This window comes from Lepus europaeus, chromosome 21 (assembly GCF_033115175.1).
Source record: "Lepus europaeus isolate LE1 chromosome 21, mLepTim1.pri, whole genome shotgun sequence".
Classification (NCBI taxonomy): domain Eukaryota; kingdom Metazoa; phylum Chordata; class Mammalia; order Lagomorpha; family Leporidae; genus Lepus; species Lepus europaeus.
In genome coordinates, this window is record NC_084847.1 from 23,455,521 (window position 1) to 23,475,099 (window position 19,579).

At 62.1% G+C, this 19,579-nt stretch overlaps 1 protein-coding gene across 9 annotated transcripts in view; it reads right to left on the minus strand.

Moving 5' to 3' along the window:
- Positions 1–2,653: 2,653 nt before the first annotated feature.
- Positions 2,654–19,579, minus strand: part of LOC133750191 (katanin-interacting protein-like) — a 189,675-nt gene continuing 172,749 nt past the window's right edge. For 8 of the 9 annotated variants that reach the window (XM_062179620.1, XM_062179618.1, XM_062179615.1 and 5 more), the window contains 10 exons: positions 15,507–15,684; positions 10,596–10,761; positions 8,227–8,387; positions 7,306–7,370; positions 6,560–6,670; positions 5,724–5,863; positions 4,737–4,838; positions 4,059–4,219; positions 3,874–3,962; positions 2,654–3,392 (listed from right to left, as the gene is read on the minus strand). In XM_062179620.1, the coding sequence (XP_062035604.1) occupies positions 3,268–3,392; positions 3,874–3,962; positions 4,059–4,219; positions 4,737–4,838; positions 5,724–5,863; positions 6,560–6,670; positions 7,306–7,370; positions 8,227–8,387; positions 10,596–10,761; positions 15,507–15,684 (1,298 nt within the window). In that variant the 3' untranslated portion in view covers positions 2,654–3,267. The remainder of the gene's footprint in view (positions 3,393–3,873; positions 3,963–4,058; positions 4,220–4,736; positions 4,839–5,723; positions 5,864–6,559; positions 6,671–7,305; positions 7,371–8,226; positions 8,388–10,595; positions 10,762–15,506; positions 15,685–19,579) is intronic. The other variant, XM_062179614.1, reaches the window with a different exon arrangement.

Genomic DNA, 19,579 nt, shown 5'->3' on the forward strand with positions numbered 1-19,579 from the left:
CACCCAGGAGGTAGTCACCGAGGGAGCTCCGCGTGCCAGGCACCAGGCTGTGCAAGGGGACTCCACAGACGCCACCGCCCCCCTCCCAGGGCGCACAGTCTGGGGGAGATGCAAATAACCCTCGTAACACAGCCATCCCTCGGGTAGTGAGGCGCAGTCCGCAGGTGAGCCAAGGAAGGCTCTGATTTAGACCAGGGAACCGCAGGGGCGGCATGTGCAAAGGCCCCAGGAACCATACCTGCCGCTGAAGCCTGCGATGTCTCTGACAGCTGGCTTTGGTGACACACTTGCCAAGGGGCACTGGTCTGTACTGGCTGTGATGATCACAAAATATGGCGGCCAGAGGCAGAGGCTGGGAGACCGAAAACAGTATCCGAGCACCACACAGCACCCGGAGACCTGGCACACCCCCGTGCACCTGCTCCAAGTGGCAGACACCCCCAGGTTCCTTGGGGACACAAACTCCGCCCTGGGCAGAGGCCAGCCCCTGTCTCTCTTCCCCAGTCCCCCTGGCCTGGCTGGTGCCAGTGTGGACACCAGACGGTTAAGGCCCAGGCCTCAGAGCGCCCTCGGGCTGTGCAGGTTATGCCAGTGAAGACAGGGGCTGAAGGCGGGACTGGGGTGCCAGGGGGCCCTGCCTGCCCAGGTGCCGGGCCCAGCTGGGGACGCGGGACCTGGGTTGCCGGGTCTTCTCATCTTCCCAGGGAAGCAGAGTATCTGACCTTGCACATGAACTCTCACGGGAGACCAGGGTTAACTGATTAACACTGCCTAGACCAGCAGTCAGCCAGACCCGGGCAGCCAAGCCCAGGTCTGGGTCCGGTAACCCGGCCAGGACTAGGGGCTGTGGAGATGTCCAAAGGGGAAGCCCCCCGCCCCCAGGACCCAAAGGCCCACTCCAGTGACCCGGGGGGCTGTCCGCACAGACAGGGGCTGAGGGGCCGGGGGAGGGGCTCCCCTCCCTGCACTTCCTCCCAGGAGGCTGCAGCTCGGGGTGGGGGCTGGGCGGGCAGCAATGGTGGGGCTGATGTCCCCACAGAGGCAGGTGGGTGACACATCGTGGGGGACAGACCCGAGCCTGCCGCAGACACGCGGTACTGGGCTTACTCCGTTTGCTTGTTTGAGTCAATATTTGAAAGTTAGAGTTCACGTGGAAAATAAATAAAACGGTCAGGATCGGGAGCCACGCCTCCCACGGAGAGGGCCTGTGCAGCCTGGGGCCTGGGGTCCCCGCAGGTCGCTCGCCTGGCCCCTGGGACCCAGCACACAGCTCTGGCTGCGGGCTGCGGAGGCTGAGGTGCTGTGAGGCCCCCAGGCCCGCGCGCGGCTGCAGGGAGGCAGGGAGGGGGGAGCGCTCTCCACGCCAGGGCGGCCGCGCCCGTGGGGCCCCTTCTAGGAGCCAGGAAGGTCCCTGAACGTTCCGGCACACGTGGGGCCGGGGCCTTGCCTGTGGGGCTGAAGGCTTCTCCCCAGTACCGGGGACTCGGGGAGCCCCAAAGGCCCCTCCTACCTGGTGCCAGTACCCCCTCAATGCAGCCCCCTTTCAGGGCTGCTTTACCCAGAAGCCAAGAGCCCCAACACTCAGCCCTGAAGGGAGCGGGGGGCTGGGGGGCAACGGGGAGGGGGCCCAGGTGCCCGGCACCTGGGGGCTCCTGTTCCAGGACCCCCTCCTGGAGAAGGGAGACCCCAGGCCCTTGACAGACCCACGGATGGTCATGTGGTCACTTCCGGCTCTCGGCACTAACAGCTTCTGAGGCTGTGTGTCCTGGGCACGTCACACAGCCTCTCTGTGCTCTCTGTGAAAGGGGGTGATGGGAGCATCCTTTCCCACGGGGCTGTGCGTGGATTCAACGTGCAGCGCCGGGCTCACGGTAACCACGCCACGTGCAGGGGCTGCTTGCCGTGTGCTGGGCAGGCTGAGCCAGGGCCACCCCCCAACTCCGCAGGTGGGGAAGGGGCTCAGCCCAGGCCCTCGGCGTCGTGCGGGCTGCTTCCGGCAAGCGCTGACTCAGGGCTCCCGCCATCTGACCCCATTCCAGCGCGCCAGGCTGCAGCCTTAATAACATCTTTTATTGATTTTGCAAGAAGAAAAAAAAAATAGAAATTTATGTTAGCGTTAACGCCTGTATAGCTTCTCTTCCCTGCTTCCTAAAGCTGCACATCCATCAGTCATTAGCAACATCGTTGGGAGTGTGGGAGCCAACGGCCGCGCGCGGCGCCCCGGCTGTCTCCCCACCATGTGCAGCCGGTCCAGGGTCCCCCCCCGTGTCCCCACGCCTGAGGCCCCCTCTAAGAGCCACGGCCCCAACTGGGGGGGGGCCTGGGAGCTGGTTGGGTCTCTCCTGGGAGCCACGTAAGCCCGAGGAGTGATGGATCGCACCCGCACAGCAGCCCATCCGCATAGCCACACCCGTGCCCGTATCTGCGGGGCGCTCGGCCGCATAGGATCACACTGGCACCCGGGCCGGGCTGCCTGCCAGCCGAACAACGGATTAATATTTGGAACGAGAAATTACCCACCCCTGGGAAACCAATTAGGCCCCTGATCCGAGCTTGTTACAGAGATGGAAACAGATGCGCGCGGGGCGTCGCTCAGCGGCGGTGCCGGGCTCGCTTCCAGGGCGCTGGGATGTGCTGGCCCGGCGGGCGGGGGGCGGGGGGCGGGGACCCCACAGCAGGGCCTCAGGGGCGCAGGGCACCGACAGGCGGGGAGGAGCGACCAGGGAGAGCCGTAGAACAGATCCGGAAGGGGCAGCCGGGGAGTGCAATGGGGGCCGGCTTCTCCAGGCTGAGTTCAAGTACAAGGTGGGCTGTGGTGTGCCGGCCCCAGGTGGGGTGCGCTCCCCGCCTCTGCGTCCACACAGCGTCTGGGTGGGCTCTGCCGGCCCCCTGGCGGCCAGCTCCTCCCTTCTGGGCCTGGCTACAGCACAGTGGGGACCTCAGCAGGACACCCACCCTAAGAGGCCCACACAGCAGGAGCTCCCCTAGAGAGTGGGCCGTGGCCACCGCGACCGACACTGAACACCCAGGAGAGACACTGGTCCCTGAGCCCCCAGAGGAGGCAGGACTGGGCACTGGCTACCCTAGGAAAGACACAGTGTCCCTGGTCTGCCCACCATGCCCCCACCTGTCAGCCCAGTGTGGCTGAGCGGGATCCGACAGGGGAGGCGGGCGGGGATCGCCCTGTGCAGCCCGGAACGGCAGGCCCCCATGTCCCGGCCGCAGCGCCCGCGAGCTGGCAGCTGGCTCTCCCTCTGGCACCGTGGGTCAGCACCGCCACCGTCTCGCCGGCTCCTTCGTGCTGAGGCAGGTTTTGGGGCGTAAGGCTGTCAAGGCAGAGCACGGGGGTGGCCAGTTACCAGCCGCTGGGGGGCGAGGGCACTGCACAGTCTCTGTGGGAAAACCCATAGCTTAGGCGGCCTGCAGGCCCTCAAACACCCGGCCCCTAGCCCCCTGGCCCCCTGGCCCCCTGGCCCCCTGGCCTGTCCTCTGCCTGGAGTAGGCCCTGGGCATGCCTTTGCTGGTGCCTCGCATCCCATGGGATCCAGTGCCAATGTCACCTCCTCCAGGAAGCCCTCGCCTTGGCATCCCCTACTGGTTTCCTCTGAGTGCCTTTCTCCCTTTGCACCTGCAGCCCCGGGCTTACACAAGGCCACACCCGTGCCTGCGGGCAGGTCATTTGTTGCTCAGGGAGGTTCTGCCTTCCCCTTCGGCCCAACCTACCCCCGCCCCCGCCCTGCCCCCTCGGCAGGCTTCTGGGTGGTGGAGAGGCGCCGGTGGGCAGCCAGGGGCGGGGGCGAGGCTGCCGGCTCCTTGTGGGTCGGGACCAGGCGGGAGGGAGCCGGGAGCAGCTGGCAGAGGGAGGAGGCTGACCTGGGTCGACGGCGCCTGGCTTCCTCTTGGCGTTCGTCACAATTTGGTTCTCGTTCGTCAGCTGCACGTCCTGGTCCTCTACCTGGGTGCTGGGGGGGAGGGGGGCGGAGACAGGAGGTCGCGTCCGGCCCCGGCCGCGTGGCCCCCGCCGCCCACCCTGGCTGGGGCTGCGGGCCGGAACGCACCTGACGCTGGTGCGTCTCTCCTGGTGCCAGGTGCCGGCGTCGTCCGTGAAGAGGATGGTGTGGTAGGGCATCGTGGGCTCACACGTGGGCAGGATGCCGCCCACCAGGTGGCTCACCATGGCCAGGATCCCATTGTACACGAGCAGGTCGTCGACCAGGAGCTGCAGAGACGACAGCCCCGGGGCCGGTGGGCTCCCCGTCCTCCCTGCCACACCGACCAGCGGGCCTCTGGGAGATGGGCGTCGCCTCCCTGAGCCCACCGGGTCCCGGGCCTGCGTGATTTCGGGGTCTTCAACAGCCAGCAGGAAAGGCAAGTGCTATTAGCCCCATACTGCAGCTGTGCAAACCGAGGTACGAAGGGCCTATGAATCCCATGAAAACCCTTAGCTATGGTTAGCCCAGGCGGCCGAGCCGGGAGGTCCTGGATGGACCCTGCTTCTTCCTCGTCCTTGAGAACCCCCGCCAAAAGTCACCTCCCGCCGAAAGCCAAAAATCAGAACAGAAGAGAAAAGGCAGGTGGATTTGGGCGGCAGCTCTGGGGTCTGGAACTCATTTCCGGGTGGCGATCTCCCAGCACTCAGACCGCCACACATGGTGACTGCTGGCAGCCTACTTACCAATAAGCATAATTACCTCCAAAAAACCCCAGAGCCCCAAACCCAGCTAGTAAGTACTTACACCAAACTCCCTCACCCCACGATGCGGCGTTTTTGCGTAATTCCACAGCTTGATCATGGACACGGTGGTAGGCAGATCGAAAATCACGTACACCCGATTCACCTGCCGGGGGAGCAGACGGGCATGTCTGGAGGCAGGGGCGCCGGGCGTGGGCAGGGGCTGCGCCCCACGGCGCTGCCCAGGTGGCCAGGCTCGGAGGAGGCGCCAGGCCCGGAATCCCCACCGCCGCCTCTCGCCTCCTCCGAGCCCATCTGGAATCGGAGCACGTGTGGCTGCGTTTGCAGCAAACCGCTGAGCTGGCACGGGGAGGGCCTGCATTCTTGAGTCTGGTGTGGCCCACCGGGGAGTGCCCGCAGCCAGCTGGGACTGTCCCTGGCCTTCCCCCTGGATCGGGCCCAGACACTGCCTGCCCCCTCTCCAGGAATCCACAGGGCTCTGACCCCTGTCTGTCCTCTCTCCCGCTCAGAAATGCAAAGCCAAGCCTCTGTCTCTGACCCTGGGCTGCAGGGTTGAAGAGCCAGCACGGCTGAAGCCAGCTAGGAAAGGAAAACCCCCATGGCTCCACCAGCCGCCCCTCCACCCCCCCGCTCAGGGCTCTCAAATATTAGGGCCCCAGTGCAAGACCGAAGGAAGAAGCAAAAACTCCATGTGGGTCCCAGACCCTTGGTCCCAGCCTGTGGCCATGCTCGGGATGTCTGGAGTGGGAGGGGGCGGGGCGGGCTTGGGCGGGGAGGGCCCTGTCTGGGTGTGCCCCTGGAACAGTGAAGGTCAGGGTTATCAAATTCAGCGGCCCTCAGGGCTCCAACAGGAGCACTGGGCCCTGTGGCCTCGGGGCGCCAGACAGTGGCACACACCTGCAGGCGACACCTGCGGCCCTGTGTGCAGCCAGGTCTCAGGGCTGCTGGGCTGGGAGTGACCCCAGCTGGCCGCCAGCGACCACCTGACCCCTCTGAGCGGCCCGGCTCGTCCCCGCCCCCAGGCACGCACCAGGCCGGGCAGGATGGGAGCCAGCCACATGTGCCTGCCGTCGCTGGTGTCGTTGACTTGGTCGATGAGCTTGTCAGGGGTGCGGGCGTCCCCACACACGCCCTCCAGCGAGTTCACACTGTCCGGGAAGGCGGCGATGTCTGAGGCTGTGTCCAGGAGGCTGTAACCCAGGAGCTGTGTGTGCGGCCGGCACCCAGGGCCCTGGGACTGGCGGGCCTGCTGCTCTGGGCAGCAGTGGGAGAGGGCATAGCTGTGTTAGACCCGCTCTGGGGAGGATGAGAGCCCCGGGGTGCGTGGCTGTGCAGGGGCGGCCAGGTTCAAGTTCACGGGGAAGGGAGTAGAGAGAGCTGGCTGGGGATACGGTGCTCCTGGAGTGGCCAGGGGTGGGGCACAGGGTGGGGCTGGGTGAAACAGGGGCACAACAGCTCACTCCACAGCACTGTCACGAGAGCCAACGGGGCACCATGTACCGAGCCCTGGTTTCTAGAAACATCGGTAGCTCATGTCAAATATTTGGAAGGGCTCGTGGGCTCACAGTGGACAGACGCTGGGGCAGGCACTCCATGAGCCCAGGGCTCCTGGGTTAGGCTCACACCGCCTGGAACGCAATGCGGTAACCCCCTTCTCACTGCTGCAGACCTTGTCAGAGCCTTTGGACTGCCCAAGAGCCTGCGCTTCTCTGGGGGCGGCCTCCGGCTCGTGGGCGTCCTGCCGGGTTGTGGCTGGGGGTGGCAGAGCCCAGTGGCATTTTGAAGCCCGGGGCGCTGGTTCCTGGGGGCCCGGCCTGGCTGGCGCCGCCCCGCCCCGCCCCGCCCCTGCCCGCGGATTAAGGATACTGTTCTCGGACAGGGGGATTTTCTCTCCCCGCTCGTCGTACAGCTCCAGGCCAGTGAGGCCGATGTAATAGGGGTCGCCCCAGCTGGTGAGCAGCTGGAACTGGAAAATGACTGGCAGCGCGGATTAAGGAGGAGGGGGCAGAACAAAGAACGAGGGTGACAAGCAGGATTTGGGGGGCGGGGCGGGGCCAGGGTGTGGGGTGATCCCCATGAGACACGTTTCCTCTCTTGCTGAGACTGAGGTCTATCAAAATAAACGTGGCACCGGATTCCTTGCCTTTAAACTGCGTGTGCCGCGAGACCCTCACCTGCCTCCAGGCCCCCTCCCCCTGGGGACAGGAGTAGGGGGCGGGGGCGGGGTTAGGGAGCATGCAGGATGGGGGGCTCAACAGAGGCCCATGCCTCAGTTTCCCTGACTGTAAAATGACAAGAACAGAGCGCCCATTCCCACCCACGGGGGGCTAAGCGGGGAGATGTGGGCACCAGGAGGGCTGGGCGTGGCCGTGGCCGGCACAGAGCCCTCTCCCGGCCTTGCACTCCCAGGAGCAGGCTGGCAGGAGCCCAGGCCAGGCGGTCAGCTCAGCTGTGCAGCCTCTCCCAGCTGGGGGCCCTGGTGCTGCCTCCCCTGAGAGCCCTGGGAGCCCTGCCATCCCCTGCCTCAGTTTCCCTGCGTTGCGCTCCTGCTGGTTTGGCAGCCCAGACCCTGCCGTGGGCGGGGGGAGGTGCCGGTGAAGGGACAAGGATACAGCCGCACGGCATCAGCGGGGCCTCGTAGTCCATGCTCGGCCGCTCCAGGCTCTGCGTGTCGGGCCTGAGAAGACAAAACACAGCTCCGTGAAGATCCGGACAGCCCAGGGCAGGCCGAGCAGAGGGGCCACATGCCCGTCCGGGGCCCAGGGAGGCGTGGTGACTGTTCAGGGCCACGCAGCTGGTGGCTGGTGGGAGGGGCTGTGACCTGAGGCTGCGGGGGGTGGGGGGGACCGCTGCCCCTCCCTTAACCCCCACCTGCTGCCTGCCCCAGAGAGCCCACGCTGTATGGGACGGGATGGGCAGGGGGGGCCAGGCTACCTTACATCTCTCCGAGGAGGCAGCTGTGGGCGGGGCCCCAGGGAGCCTTCCAGGCAGGGGAGGGGCAGAGCAAAGGCCCTGTGGGGGTTAGGAGCTGGGCAGGGGGTGTCTGCCCCAGACAGGAGCCGGAGGGACTCAAGCGCCAGGGGCCTGGTGGGCAGAGGGAAGGGAGAGGAGGGGGGAGGGAGGGAGGGAGCTGAAGGGTTTGGCCTCAGTTTACAAATCTATAAAATGGGTGTAACAACCCCTACTTCAACACGTGGTTGGGAGCAGCAGGCACAGAGCTGGCCCTGGGGCAGGAGAGGCCCCTTCTCTTCCCTCTCGCCTCCCTCCACATCACCCCCTCCTCCTCCTCCCCTGGGATTTTCTGCCTGGTCTGTGGGTGGTACCCTTCAGCCTCCCCTGGCTCCCCCTCCGTCTCGAGGCGACTGCTCCCCACGACCAGCTGCAGTGGAGGGAAAAGCCACTGTGTTTCACGCGCATGGCCTGTGGCATTTGGACATGGTTGGGGGGGTGTGGTTTACAGGGGTACACTCAGCGTTTACGAATGGTTCTGCATGCCTACCCCCGCCCCCCGGAGGCCCCAGCCATGCGCTCACCTCCTGGCGGGCTGGGGCAGCCGTGGCCTGGCCTGCAGGTAGTCCACAAACAGCACTTCCTGGGCAAAGTCGAAGTGGCAGTGGCCTGGGCCCTTGCGGATGAGGAAGCCGTCCGGAGGGGAGATGCGCGAGCCATCCAAGGACACGTGGACGACCTTGGCCTGGCCGACAAGAAAGCAAGCCCTGCTCAAGGACAGGAAGTGGCGTGGGGGCGAGAGCTGGGGGGTGCGGGTAGCCTGTCTCCCAGACCAAGGTCCGACCCTCAGCATCACCCCTACTCCACGTCCGAGGCTGCTCTGGGCAGAGAGCGGAGGGCCCTGCCGTCTGCGGGCTCCGGCATCCATTCCCAGCCCCCAAGTTTCAGGCCTCACCAGCCTCGCCAGCGGCAGCAGCCTGCCAGGGAATGGCGTGGCGGCCAAGGGCGTGGGTGCAGGTGCTCTGACACCTGCCACTAGTGGTAGCTGGGCAAGTTACGGAGCTTCCCCAGGCCTCTCCTTCCTCATCTGTTAAATGGGCACACGACGGGTTGTCTGGGCAAAGTGCCCTGAACAGTGGCCGGCAGGAAATCTCTCCCCGTGCTGGCCTGTGGTGCTGCTGCTCCAGACCGGCCCACAGGTCCACACCTCTCCCTGCACTACCCCTGGGCCAGCAGGAGCCGCCTGTCTCTCCTTTCCCGGCGCTCAGTGCCTCCTTCTGGGCAGGTGCTGGCCAGCGGCGTCCTCAGTGGTCACTGGGTCTCTCGGTGGCACAGACGCCAGCCAGACCATCCCCCTATCTGTCTAAGGGCTTGCTGTTTCCACAGGGATTTGGGCCAGCCCTCCTCCGGCCCCACCCCTGATTCTAGGTGTCCAGGATCTGCTGGGGTGTGTGCTAAGTGCCGGGGGGGGGGGGTAGGGAGGGGCCGGCCAGTCTCAATGCCTGCACAGAACAGTGAGCCTGGCTCCCGGCTCAGGTGTCCCCAGGCTCTGGTCCCGCACTCTGTGTCTCCCTTCTGCCCTCTTCCGGGGTGGGGATGAGGGGATTCGCAGCCTGGGCCAGGCCAGCTCCATCGGCACTGACTCCCAGGCTTCTGCTGGCTCTCTGCCCTGCTGGACACGGCGCTGGCAGGTGAGCCTGCCGCTGCCAGGGCTGGAGCCCGCTGGCTGGAGTCGCGGAAGGTGAATCCAGCAACACAGAGGCCCAGGAAGCTCCTGCTTCCCTCCAAGGCCGCACCTCCTCCTCCAGGCAGCACCCCTGACTTCCCCAGGCAGAGCTGGGCCCCTGCGCTCTGTTCACGCCCCGGCAGAAGGTTCCCGTTATCGCCTCCCCCTTAGAGCTGGGGAGATTCGGTCAGAGAGGCAAAGCCATTTGCCCAGGGCCCCCCGAAGGGCTCTGAAGCCCCATCCCAGGAGTCCAAGGCCCTGGCTTCTGAACACCCGCCAGGGGCTGTGGGAACAGGAGTCGCCCCATCTTTCCCACTGCACCAGGCGATCTGTCCTCGCAGGCCACGTGTGCCTCCCTTGTCTCCCTCAGCTCCATGTGGCCGCCGGCCCCGGCACCAAGGCTGCTGGGCCAGATGTGGGAGGCAGGCGCTCCGGGTTCAGCCTTGCAGGTGGGGAGAGGCGGGACCCCTGCGGCACAGGGACACACAGCTGGCTCTGCCCCTGCCACGCCGGGAGGGCCAGGGGCTCTGGGTCCACTGAGACTGCACCCTTGCTTTGTCAGCTGTGGTGTGGCAAAGGCGACGCCAGCCCAGGGGAATCAGGTCACTGGCAGCGGGCAGAGCTGAGGCTCCAATGCCTGTGCCCAGGCCTCGCTGTGTCGCTATGTCGCTGTGTGGCTGGGCTTGTGGTGGCCTCAGCAGGGGAGGGACAAACGCTGACTCCTTCTTAGAAGCCCCCAGCCAGGGAAGAGCACGGGGGGGGGAGGGTAGGGGGGCGGGGGAGTCACAGGCGCAGGCCCAAAGTCCGGCCGGCCTGGGTGGGCCTCGGGACCTTTCTGCCCTGCCGGATGGGGGTGTTGCACCTGCTTCCCAGAGCCTGCGTGGTGCAGCCAACAAAACGGCTCTCAGCATGGGCCTGGCGCCACACTGCTTCCTGGAAGGGGGGTGGGGAGCTGCGGCAGACCCCCCTCCCGCCTCCCTTTGTCCCCAAGACCAGAAGCCACGGGGCTCTGATGCTGCCCGCCCGCCTGAGGCCGCCCCTGGCTCTTGGGTCTGCGCCTGCTGTTTGCGGGAGGAACCAGAAGCTGGCTCTCTACCCCCTTGCTTGCTGGGTGTCAGCCCCGGCTCCATCTGGAAAGTTCGGGTGGATTTATGCTCCTCTCCGCTGCCACACCGGCCATTCATCAAGGAGCCGCTGCCCTGACAGTGGCCGCCGTCGCCGGCTTACCCCACGGTACGTGTCCTCTGGAGATTTATTGTAGTTCCAGAAGCGCAGGCCGGCGATGCTTTGGGCTCTGTCGAAGCGGATTGTGACCAGGTGGTCCCGCCCTGGCGAGAAGGGGGTCAGCCACATGTGCTCATCCTCTGTGGTGATGTTGGTGCCGTCGATCAATCTGCAGGAGGTGGGGCCAGAGTAGGGGGCGGGGTAGGGATCACCAAGGGGCCAGTGTCCACTCAGCCCTGCCCTTTCACCCCGTCGAAGCCCCCTGCCCAGTGCTAGCCAGGCTGGATCGGGCTCAGGAAGGGGCGGCGTAGAGACCAATGAGGCCAAGAGTGAGGGGCGTCTCTCATCTGAGATCAGAGGGCGTCTGCAGGGAGGAGAGGGGCAGCCCAGGCGGTCCCGGAGCTGAGAGGGAGCAGGGGTCGTTTTCTGAAGCCTTTAGCCCCCTGATTCCGTTGCTGGGATTTTCTTTGCCCATTTGGAAAATCTACTCCACACCTTGGAAAGGCTCTCTGCCTAAAGATGTTCACAACAGTGTTATTTATCCTGGTAAGAAAATCAAAATAAAAAAAAAAAAAGACAATAAAAGATCTGGAGCTGGGGCGGGGAGTGAGACAGGCGTGCACAGTGGTCTGCGACGTGTTGGCCGTGAGGACACTGCAGGAGCAGGGAAAGGGCAGGCCTGGATGCAGGGACGCCGACCGTGAGCCTGGGAGACGAGGACCAGGCCTAGGGGAGACGAGGCGGAAGCACAGGCATTTGCGGGTTAGGGGGATGAAGGGGACTCTTCTCTGTATGTCCCAGACTGTAAAACCGAAGGCAATGTGTCTCTTCTTCCTCACGCTACAGGACAGAGAGGGGCAAGCACTGGATGGACTTGACAACTCCTGACTGGGGACAAGGACAGGAAGGGGCAGGTGACTCTAGCTGGTCTGGCCTCACTGTGCTCCGTAGCCACAGGCCTGGGCATCCCATGGAAACCCCAGGCCTTAGGCAGGAGCCCCCAGCACCCAAGCTCTTCCCAGCCACTGTTCTGAACTTGTCTCCTTGGCCCCAGACAAGTCTGCCCTCGCCAGTGGGTGGTCCCCCCTGCGTGGGACATCCTGCCTTCACCATCCCAAATCTGCCCATTGTTCCAAGGACCCTCCTGCCTCAGGCTACCTTGGACTTCCCAGCTTGGCTCAGCCCAGACCCCAGGCCCTGGTCCCTGGGACTTGGGTCCGGCCATCAACCCCGCCCCCCAACTCCACATCCCTGGAATCCTGGGCAATGCAGGCTGCTGTCACGTTTGTTGGATTTTAAAATAAACTTTTGTTTCTCTTTTACATTTCTAAGTTTGGGGTTTGGCATAAATCTTAACAGTCGAAGCGTTCATCCAATGAGGTCATGTTTCTCTCCTGCTCTAAAAGGCTGTTACTAGATTGATGGATGGTGTGTCTTACAGCTGCTGGCACCTTGGAACGGAGGCAGTTCAGCCGCTCACCGCTGGGCGTGTGTGGAGCTGAGCTGAGCGCTGTCACTGGAGAACATTTCCTGTCGGTCCTAGAAGTGGGGTCACCTCTGCGGCAAAGCAGGTGCATGGCCGTGCAGACAATGACCCCCAGCACGGACAGCTGGCAGGGCGGAGACACCCTCGGGAATCCACACGGATTCCCAGTGTTGCCTAGAAACAGTGGCCATCCCAGTAGCAGTGAGCATCCCCACTGGCTGGATTATGGCCTCTAACTACCATTTCCCACACACAGGGACCAGGGCCTCTCAGGGAAACGGCTGGATTGCTGGTCCTGGACAAGAAACAGACACGAGGAGCCTGGAGCCTCCCGAACCCTTGGGAGTCGAGGAAGCTGGCAGAGATGAGGCCTCTCAGGGGACTTGGAGGTGGGGAAAGGCTGGCACTGCGGCCGGCACAGCAGGTTTAGCAGCTGCTTGTGAGGTTGGCATCCCGTTAGCAATGCCGGTTCCAAGGCCCAGCTGTTCCACTTCTGATCCAGCTCCCTGCTAATGCGCCTGGGAAGGAAATGGAAGATGGCTCCAGTGTGTGGGCCCCTGCCACCCACATGGGAGACCGGGAGGGAATTTCTGGCTGGTGGCATTGGCCTGGCCTAGTGTCAGTGTTGCAACCATTTGGGGAGTGAACCAGTGATGGAAGAAGATCTCTCTCTCCCTCTCTCTCTGCTGCTCTGCCTTTCAAATAAATTAATTGATTAAAAAATAAATAAAAGGAGCCCCCGTGCCCAACAGGGGAGAATCTGGGCATCAGTAAGGATAAAAATGGCGATGAATTAAAATTCTTCATCTAGGCTGGCGCCGTGGCTCAATAGGCTAATCCTCCGCCTGCGGCGCTGGCACCCCGGGTTCTAGTCCCGGTTGGGGAGCCGGATTCTATCCTGGTTGTCCCTCTTCTAGGCCAGCTCTCTGCTATGGCCCGGGAAGGCAGTGGAGGATGGCCCAAGACCTTGGGCCCTGCACCGGCAAGGGAGACCAGGAGAAGCACTTGGCTCCTGGCTTCGGATCAGCGTGGTGCACCAGCCGCAGTGGCCATTGAGGGGTGAACCAACGGCAAAGGAAGACCTTTCTCTCTGTCTCTCTCTCTCACTGTTCACTCTGCCTGTCCAAAAAAAAAAAAAAATTTCTTCGTCTATACTCATGCTTCTAATGAGTTTCTAATGAGCTCCAGAAGAAACAGACAAATGTTTCCCAGGGTGCCAGAGATACACCTTGTTATTCCAAAAACTGGACAAAAAATAAAATAAAACGAGGGCATGCAGACTGAAGCGCTGAGGTGGCCTTCCCTGTGGGAATCAGACAAGTCCACACACGGTGAAGGGAAGGGCTCTCTTTCCTGCCGTAACATGAGCAGATGAGCAGGAGAAGGGCCGGCCGGCAGGCCTGGAAGGTTCCCTGAGAGGGAGGCAGCTGCAGGCAGCAGGTGTGACCGGCAGCCACTGTCACCGTGACCCTGGCAGCCACGCCGTGCACAGAAGCTGCCGCCCCTTACCCATAGTTTTACTCTCCACAGTTTCAGATCCCCGCGTCCAAAAAGTACTACATGGAAAATTCCAGAAAGAAATAATTTCTAAAGTTTTCAATAGCTCTTATTAGGACATGTTATCACAATTTTTCTTATTAGGATTTATAGTTGTTAATCTCTTAGTAGGCCTAATTTATTTATTTATTTTTTAAAGATTTATTTTATTTATTTGAAAGAAAGTTAGAGAGAGGGAGAGCCAGAGAGAGGTTTTCCATTCCACTGGTTCACTCCCCAGATGGCTGCGATGGCCAGAGCTGAGCTGATCCGAAGCCAGGAGCCAGGAGCTTCTTCTGGGTCTCCCACATGGGTGCAGGGGCCCAAGGACTTGGGCCATCTTCCACTGCTTTCCCAGGCCATAGCAGAGAGCTAGATCGGAAGTGGAGCAGCTGGGTCTCGAACAGGCAGCCATATGGGATGCCAGCACTTCAGGCCAGGGCATTAACCCGCTGCGCCACAGTGCCAGCCCCCTGGGCCTAATTTATAAAGTGAACTTTATCAGGGGTACGCCTGGCATGTACAGGGCTCAGGACCGTTGCAGTATCGGGCACCTGCCAGGGCTCTTGGGATGGATGCCCCATGGATAAGGAGGACAACTGTCCATGTCCCAGCAGCCACGCACTGCAACTTCTAGGCCATCATCTTGTCCCCAGAGCGATGCCCCGGTCTGACGAGGTCTGTACACCAGAGACACGGGGAGCGAGGGACAGGCTAAACAGCACCATCGAGACACAGCCAGTAAAACCCAGACTGCACAGGGCAAAAAAACCCTGCTTCCTTCCACGGCGATTTACAAGGGAAAAAAACTGGACCTATGGGAGCAGTGATGGGAGGCTACAGACATCTCAAACCATCTTGATGCTGGACCTCACGGGGCATCCCAGGCAAGCAAAATGGGCTAAAAAGGCCGGGGCAGGGAGAATACGACCCCACTGAGGATCTGGGAACACAAGGGATCCCCGTGAGGTTTTCAGAGCCGGTCCTGAGATGACATTCATCCCAGTCACGCTGACGGAGATGACGTTTTGAGTCCTGTGGTTTAGAGACCAGGATATTGAGGGGGAAATGCAGGCAGGCTGGGGATTTGCTGTGAGCCCTTCTGGGCAGAGGGCTGGATGAGCAGGCTGGGCCGGGAGCTGGGGACACAGGCTCCATGTCTACATCCCCAGGAGGGTGGCCTGCCAGGATGCGAGGTGGCAGTGGCCCAAGGGCAGTCGGTGCCAGCAGGGGGTGAGGGCCAGCTTCTGGGGGAGCAGGCGGGAGCCCACAGCGACCCAGCTCCAACACCAGGTATGACCGCCATCATCATCACCATCACTGCTCTTGCTAGAAAGGTTACGGAACTTACCTATGGGTGGCATGGGGCACAGGTGGGATTTGAACTCCTGTCCCTGATTCCCTGGATGCCTCCCCTCGTTCCTAGCGCCAGGCAGGGCCCAGGCCCTGGAGCAGGGGGTGACAGAGTCCCCGGGGAGCAATGCCTCAGCTGCGGCTCGTCCAGTTCTGACTGCATCCACCTTTGGCTTAGGAGCTCTGACAAACGCAGCACAAAGAGGCCTCCCTGGCCCTGACCTCCAACCCCTGCCAGGGGGCCGGGGTTGCTCACCTGTGAATGCAGAGCTGGCACCTGTGTGTGAGGCGTGGCGCTCAGCATAGTGGGGAACATGCTGACCACAGCTCTGTCTGCGGGCACAAGACCCTGGTGGCCCTGTGGGGGCGGGGGATCGCCTTCCTCCCCCCAGCCTCAGTTTCCCTCGGTCACAGGGTCTTGGCTGCGGGACGGCCGAGAGCAGGTGGCCCATGGGATGTTACTTGATGTTTGTGCCTGAGGTCAAAGAGACAGAACGGGTCCCCCCCAACCCCGCTGTCCTGCGAGCAACGCTACTCACTTGTCCAGGGTGCGGGAGTCGTCCGTGTACTCGGGGAGGTCGTTCAAGTCTCTGGGGGAGGCGGAGATCTGGGACAGGCTGATGGGCAGGGCCTGGCCGTCCCGGCTCACCACTTCCAGGCCGGTGAGGCCCAGGTAGTGCAGGTCCCCCCACGAGGCCGTAAAGTTCAGCTGCAGGCCTGCGACAGGAGGGAGGGGTGGCCCCCATCAGCGCCCAGGCTCCGGGGGATGGAGACGGAGAACGAATGAGCTTCAGCCTCTGCCACCCACCTGCTGGAACCCAGATCAGAACAGAAGTGTCCGGCGCCTGGGCGCCACCTCTTCCCCCGGGACTCTCAGGAGCAGGCCACTGCCCCCCGTTACAGAGGGGCTCCGGGTGCTGTTCGTGGGACAGGGACAGGTCTGGATGCGGGCCAAGGAGTGGGCGTGGATGAGAGGGGGCAGGAGAAATGCCACTTTCCCTTGTGAAGACAAAAGGGACGCAGCCTGGCCTCTCCCCCGCCTGGCGCCTCTGTTTGCCTGGCAAGATGCACCGGGAACCTGCCTAAACCGGGGCCGCTCCGAGAGCCATTTCTCTCCTTTTACAGCGGACATCCACGTTCTGTATCCACGTGCCTCTGGGGTATCAATTAGTGTTTACGCAAACGGAAATTCATTGTGGGATTTCTCCCCCATCTCTGCACCCTCGGCAGTGCGTCTGGGGACCGTGCAGGTGACAGGGCCAGCGCTGTTTCCGGCCGGTGCTCACTCAGCCTGCCAGCCCGCCTCCTCCTGGTTGGGGGACCCTGATGAAGCGCCCCAGGCCCATCCACAGTGTTGGCAGGGCTGGCACCTCTCCCCGGGCTCCGGCGCTGGGCTGATGCTGGGCCGGGCCAGAGCTGTATTTCCCACCTCTCGCCTCCCTTCTTCCTCACCTACACGATTCATGGGGATTGGCTGAAGGCCCTGGAACAGCTGTGGGATCTGTCAGGAAGCAGAAATGCTTGTTTCTACACCCAGGCCCTCCAGGGGCCAGCACTGCGGTGCAGCAGGGTTAAGCTGCCTCCCACACGAGTGCCGGTTCGAGTCCTGGCTGTGCCACTTCTGCTCCAGGTTCCTTGCTAATGCGACTGAGGAAAGCAGCAGAAGACGGCCCCCGCCACTCAGAGACCCGGATGGAGCTCCAGGCTTCTGGCCCAACCCCAACTGTTGCAGCCATTTGGGGAAGTGAACCAGCTAATGAAGATCCCTCTCTCTCTGTCTCTGATGCATCACTCTGCCTTTTAAATAAATAAAAAATCAATAAGCAAATAAACCAGACCTCCAAGAGTCCCCAGATGGACAGGACTGAAGAGCAGGGGGGAGACGGGGAGGAAAGCAGAGCAGAGGGGTGGCACGAGGCACCACGGTCTGAGAACACCTTTATCTGGAGCCAGCAACGTGAGAAACCAGCGGCCCTGAGATATTAGCTGCACAAAACGGAACCAAACCAAATTCTGTTTTTTGGTTAACTCAGCTTGAATATGGATTCCATTGTGAAAGAAAGAGAGAAAGAGAGAGAGAGAGAGAGAAAGAGAAAGAAAGAAAGAGAGAGAGAGAAAGAGAAAGAAAGAAAGAGAAAGAGAACGAGAAAGAGAGAGAAAAAGAAAGAAAGAGAGAGAGAGAAAGGGAGGGAGGGAGGGAGGGAGGGAAGAGAAGAGGAAAGAAAAGAAATCCGATGAACATAGGAACATGGGGACACCATGTTCTCAAACGTGCTTCCTCCCGTTCCGGCTTCAGTACCAGCTGTGTGATGGGCCTCGGCTGCTCTATCTAATCTGGGAAATGGGCATCATAGGAGCTGGGAGCGCTCTCTGGGAGAAGGCAGGGAAGCCCCGGCCTGGCGCCTGCCTGGGAGATGAGGGTGCCTCAGCTAGGCCCTCACCCAACATTAGCTGGGCCTTTTAAGTTGCTCTGTCCCTTCATGGCCCTGGGATGCTGTGAGGATTCGAAATCAGACGGCTTCCTCTGTGTTTTTTGTTTTTTGTTTTTTTTTTTTTTTTTTGGACAGGCAGAGTGGACAGTGAGAGAGAGAGACAGAGAGAAAGGTCTTCCTTTACCGTTGGTTCACCCTTCAATGGCCGCTGCGGCCGGCGCGCTGCAGCCGGCACACCGCGCTGATCCGAAGCCAGGAGCCAGGTGCTTCTCCTGGTCTCCCATGGGGTGCAGGGCCCAAGGACTTGGGCCATCCTCCACTGCACTCCCGGGCCACAGCAGAGAGCTGGACTGGAAGAGGGGCAACCGGGACAGAATCCGGTGCCCCGACCAGGACGAGAACTCGGTGTGCCGGCGCCGCAGGCGGAGGATTAGCCTAGTGAGCCACGGCGCCGGCGTGCTCTTTTCTAAGAGATGATTTGTCCTTGTGGAGAGGGGGAAGGAGGGGTGACTTTTCAGTGGGGACGATGAGGAAGAGCAGGGGTGTGGGGGACACTGGGGGCACTGATCTGACCAAGGGCTCAGCCCTCCAGTGGCTGGGAAGGCGGACCACTGACAGCTCACCCCTGGGTCCCTCGCTGGCTGCACTGCCTGAAGAGCCCCCCACCTCCTCCCCGGGCAGCCCAACCCAGTGACGTGTGCACACAGGTGCAAAAGGGCCCTGCCTGTCACTCTACCCTGGGTAGCTCCCAGGCCATCCCCACTTCCCAACTCCCTGTGCAGCTGCCCAAGGCCCTGATGTGGCTGCTTCCCATTCCCCCAAAACACCACCTCACAGCCCAGCAGGGAACGGGCAGTGTCAGCGGCGGGCGGAGAGGGAAGGCCTCCCAGGCTGAGGTCCAGCGATGGCGAGGGGCCAGGGGAGCAAGTGCTCGGGCTAGAGCTCAGAGATGTTCCGGCTTCAGTCCAGAGGGAGAGGGTGGTGGGGAGGCGGGAGAGGGAGCGTGACAACGTCACAGCTCTTGTTTTCAGGAAAAACTGGAGCGGGAAGCCAGACTGCCAGAATCGTGTCCCTGGCATCTGTTAACAGGGCGTGGAAATAGGCCCACAGTCAGCCGTGACCTTGGCCTGAGGGTTCCTTAGGACATGGAGGTGCTGATGAGGTGTATGTGGATTAAGAGGGGGACTGTTGAGGCCGGCATTGCAACCAGCGTTGCAGTACAGCGGGCAAAGCCACCACTTGAGACACCAGTGTCCCAAAGGATTGCCGGTTCGAGTCCTGGCTGCTCCACTTCTGGTCCAGCTCCCTGCTAATGCGCTGGGGAAAGCAGCAGAGGATGGCCCAGGGTGCTTGGGCCCCTGCCACCCTTGTGAGAGACATGGGTGGAGTTCCTGGTTCCTAGCTTTGGCTCGGCTGTTGTGGTCATTTGGGGGTGAGCCAGCAGATGGAAGCTCTCTCTCTGTCTCTCCCTCTCTGCCCCCCTGACTTGCAAATAAATAAACAAGGGTTGGTGATGTGGTATAGCAGGTAAAGCCACTGCCTACGACACTGGCATCCCACAGGGGAGCCATTGTGCTTCGAGTTCCAGCTGCTCCACTTCCGATCCAGCTCTCTGATGTGGCCTGGGAAAGCAGCAGATGATGGCCCAAGTCCTTGGGCCTCTGCACCTGCGTGGGAGACCCGGAAGAAGCTCCTAGCTCCTGGCTTCGGATCGGCGCAGCTCCGGCCGTTGCAGCCATCTGGGGAGTGAACCAGTGGACAGAGACCCCTCTCTCTGTCTCTCCCTCTCACTCTCTGTGGCTCTGCCTCTTAAATAAATAAATAAAATCTTAACAACAATAACAACAAAAAGTAGCAATTTGGAGCTTTCCTATGAAACTTGGGACTCCCGACTTGTGAGAGGTCTGGGGGCCTGGCAGCCTGAGTGTACACAGAGGATACAGGGTCTCACTGCTCAGTGAGGGGTCTGAAGACACAGCTTGAACCCCTTCTCGTCCTGCACCCCTGGGATCCGAATGCAGCCTAACACATGATGCATCTGCATGTAAAATGCAAAAACACTGCCATCTGGGAGGGCAAACTGGAAGAGGCCGCTTTGTCTGAGGGTGTGCGGCCCTGCTAGGCCTTGTAGCGGAGCGCCGGCTGGCTTCTGTGCCTGCTCGCCGCACGGTTTGCTGTTT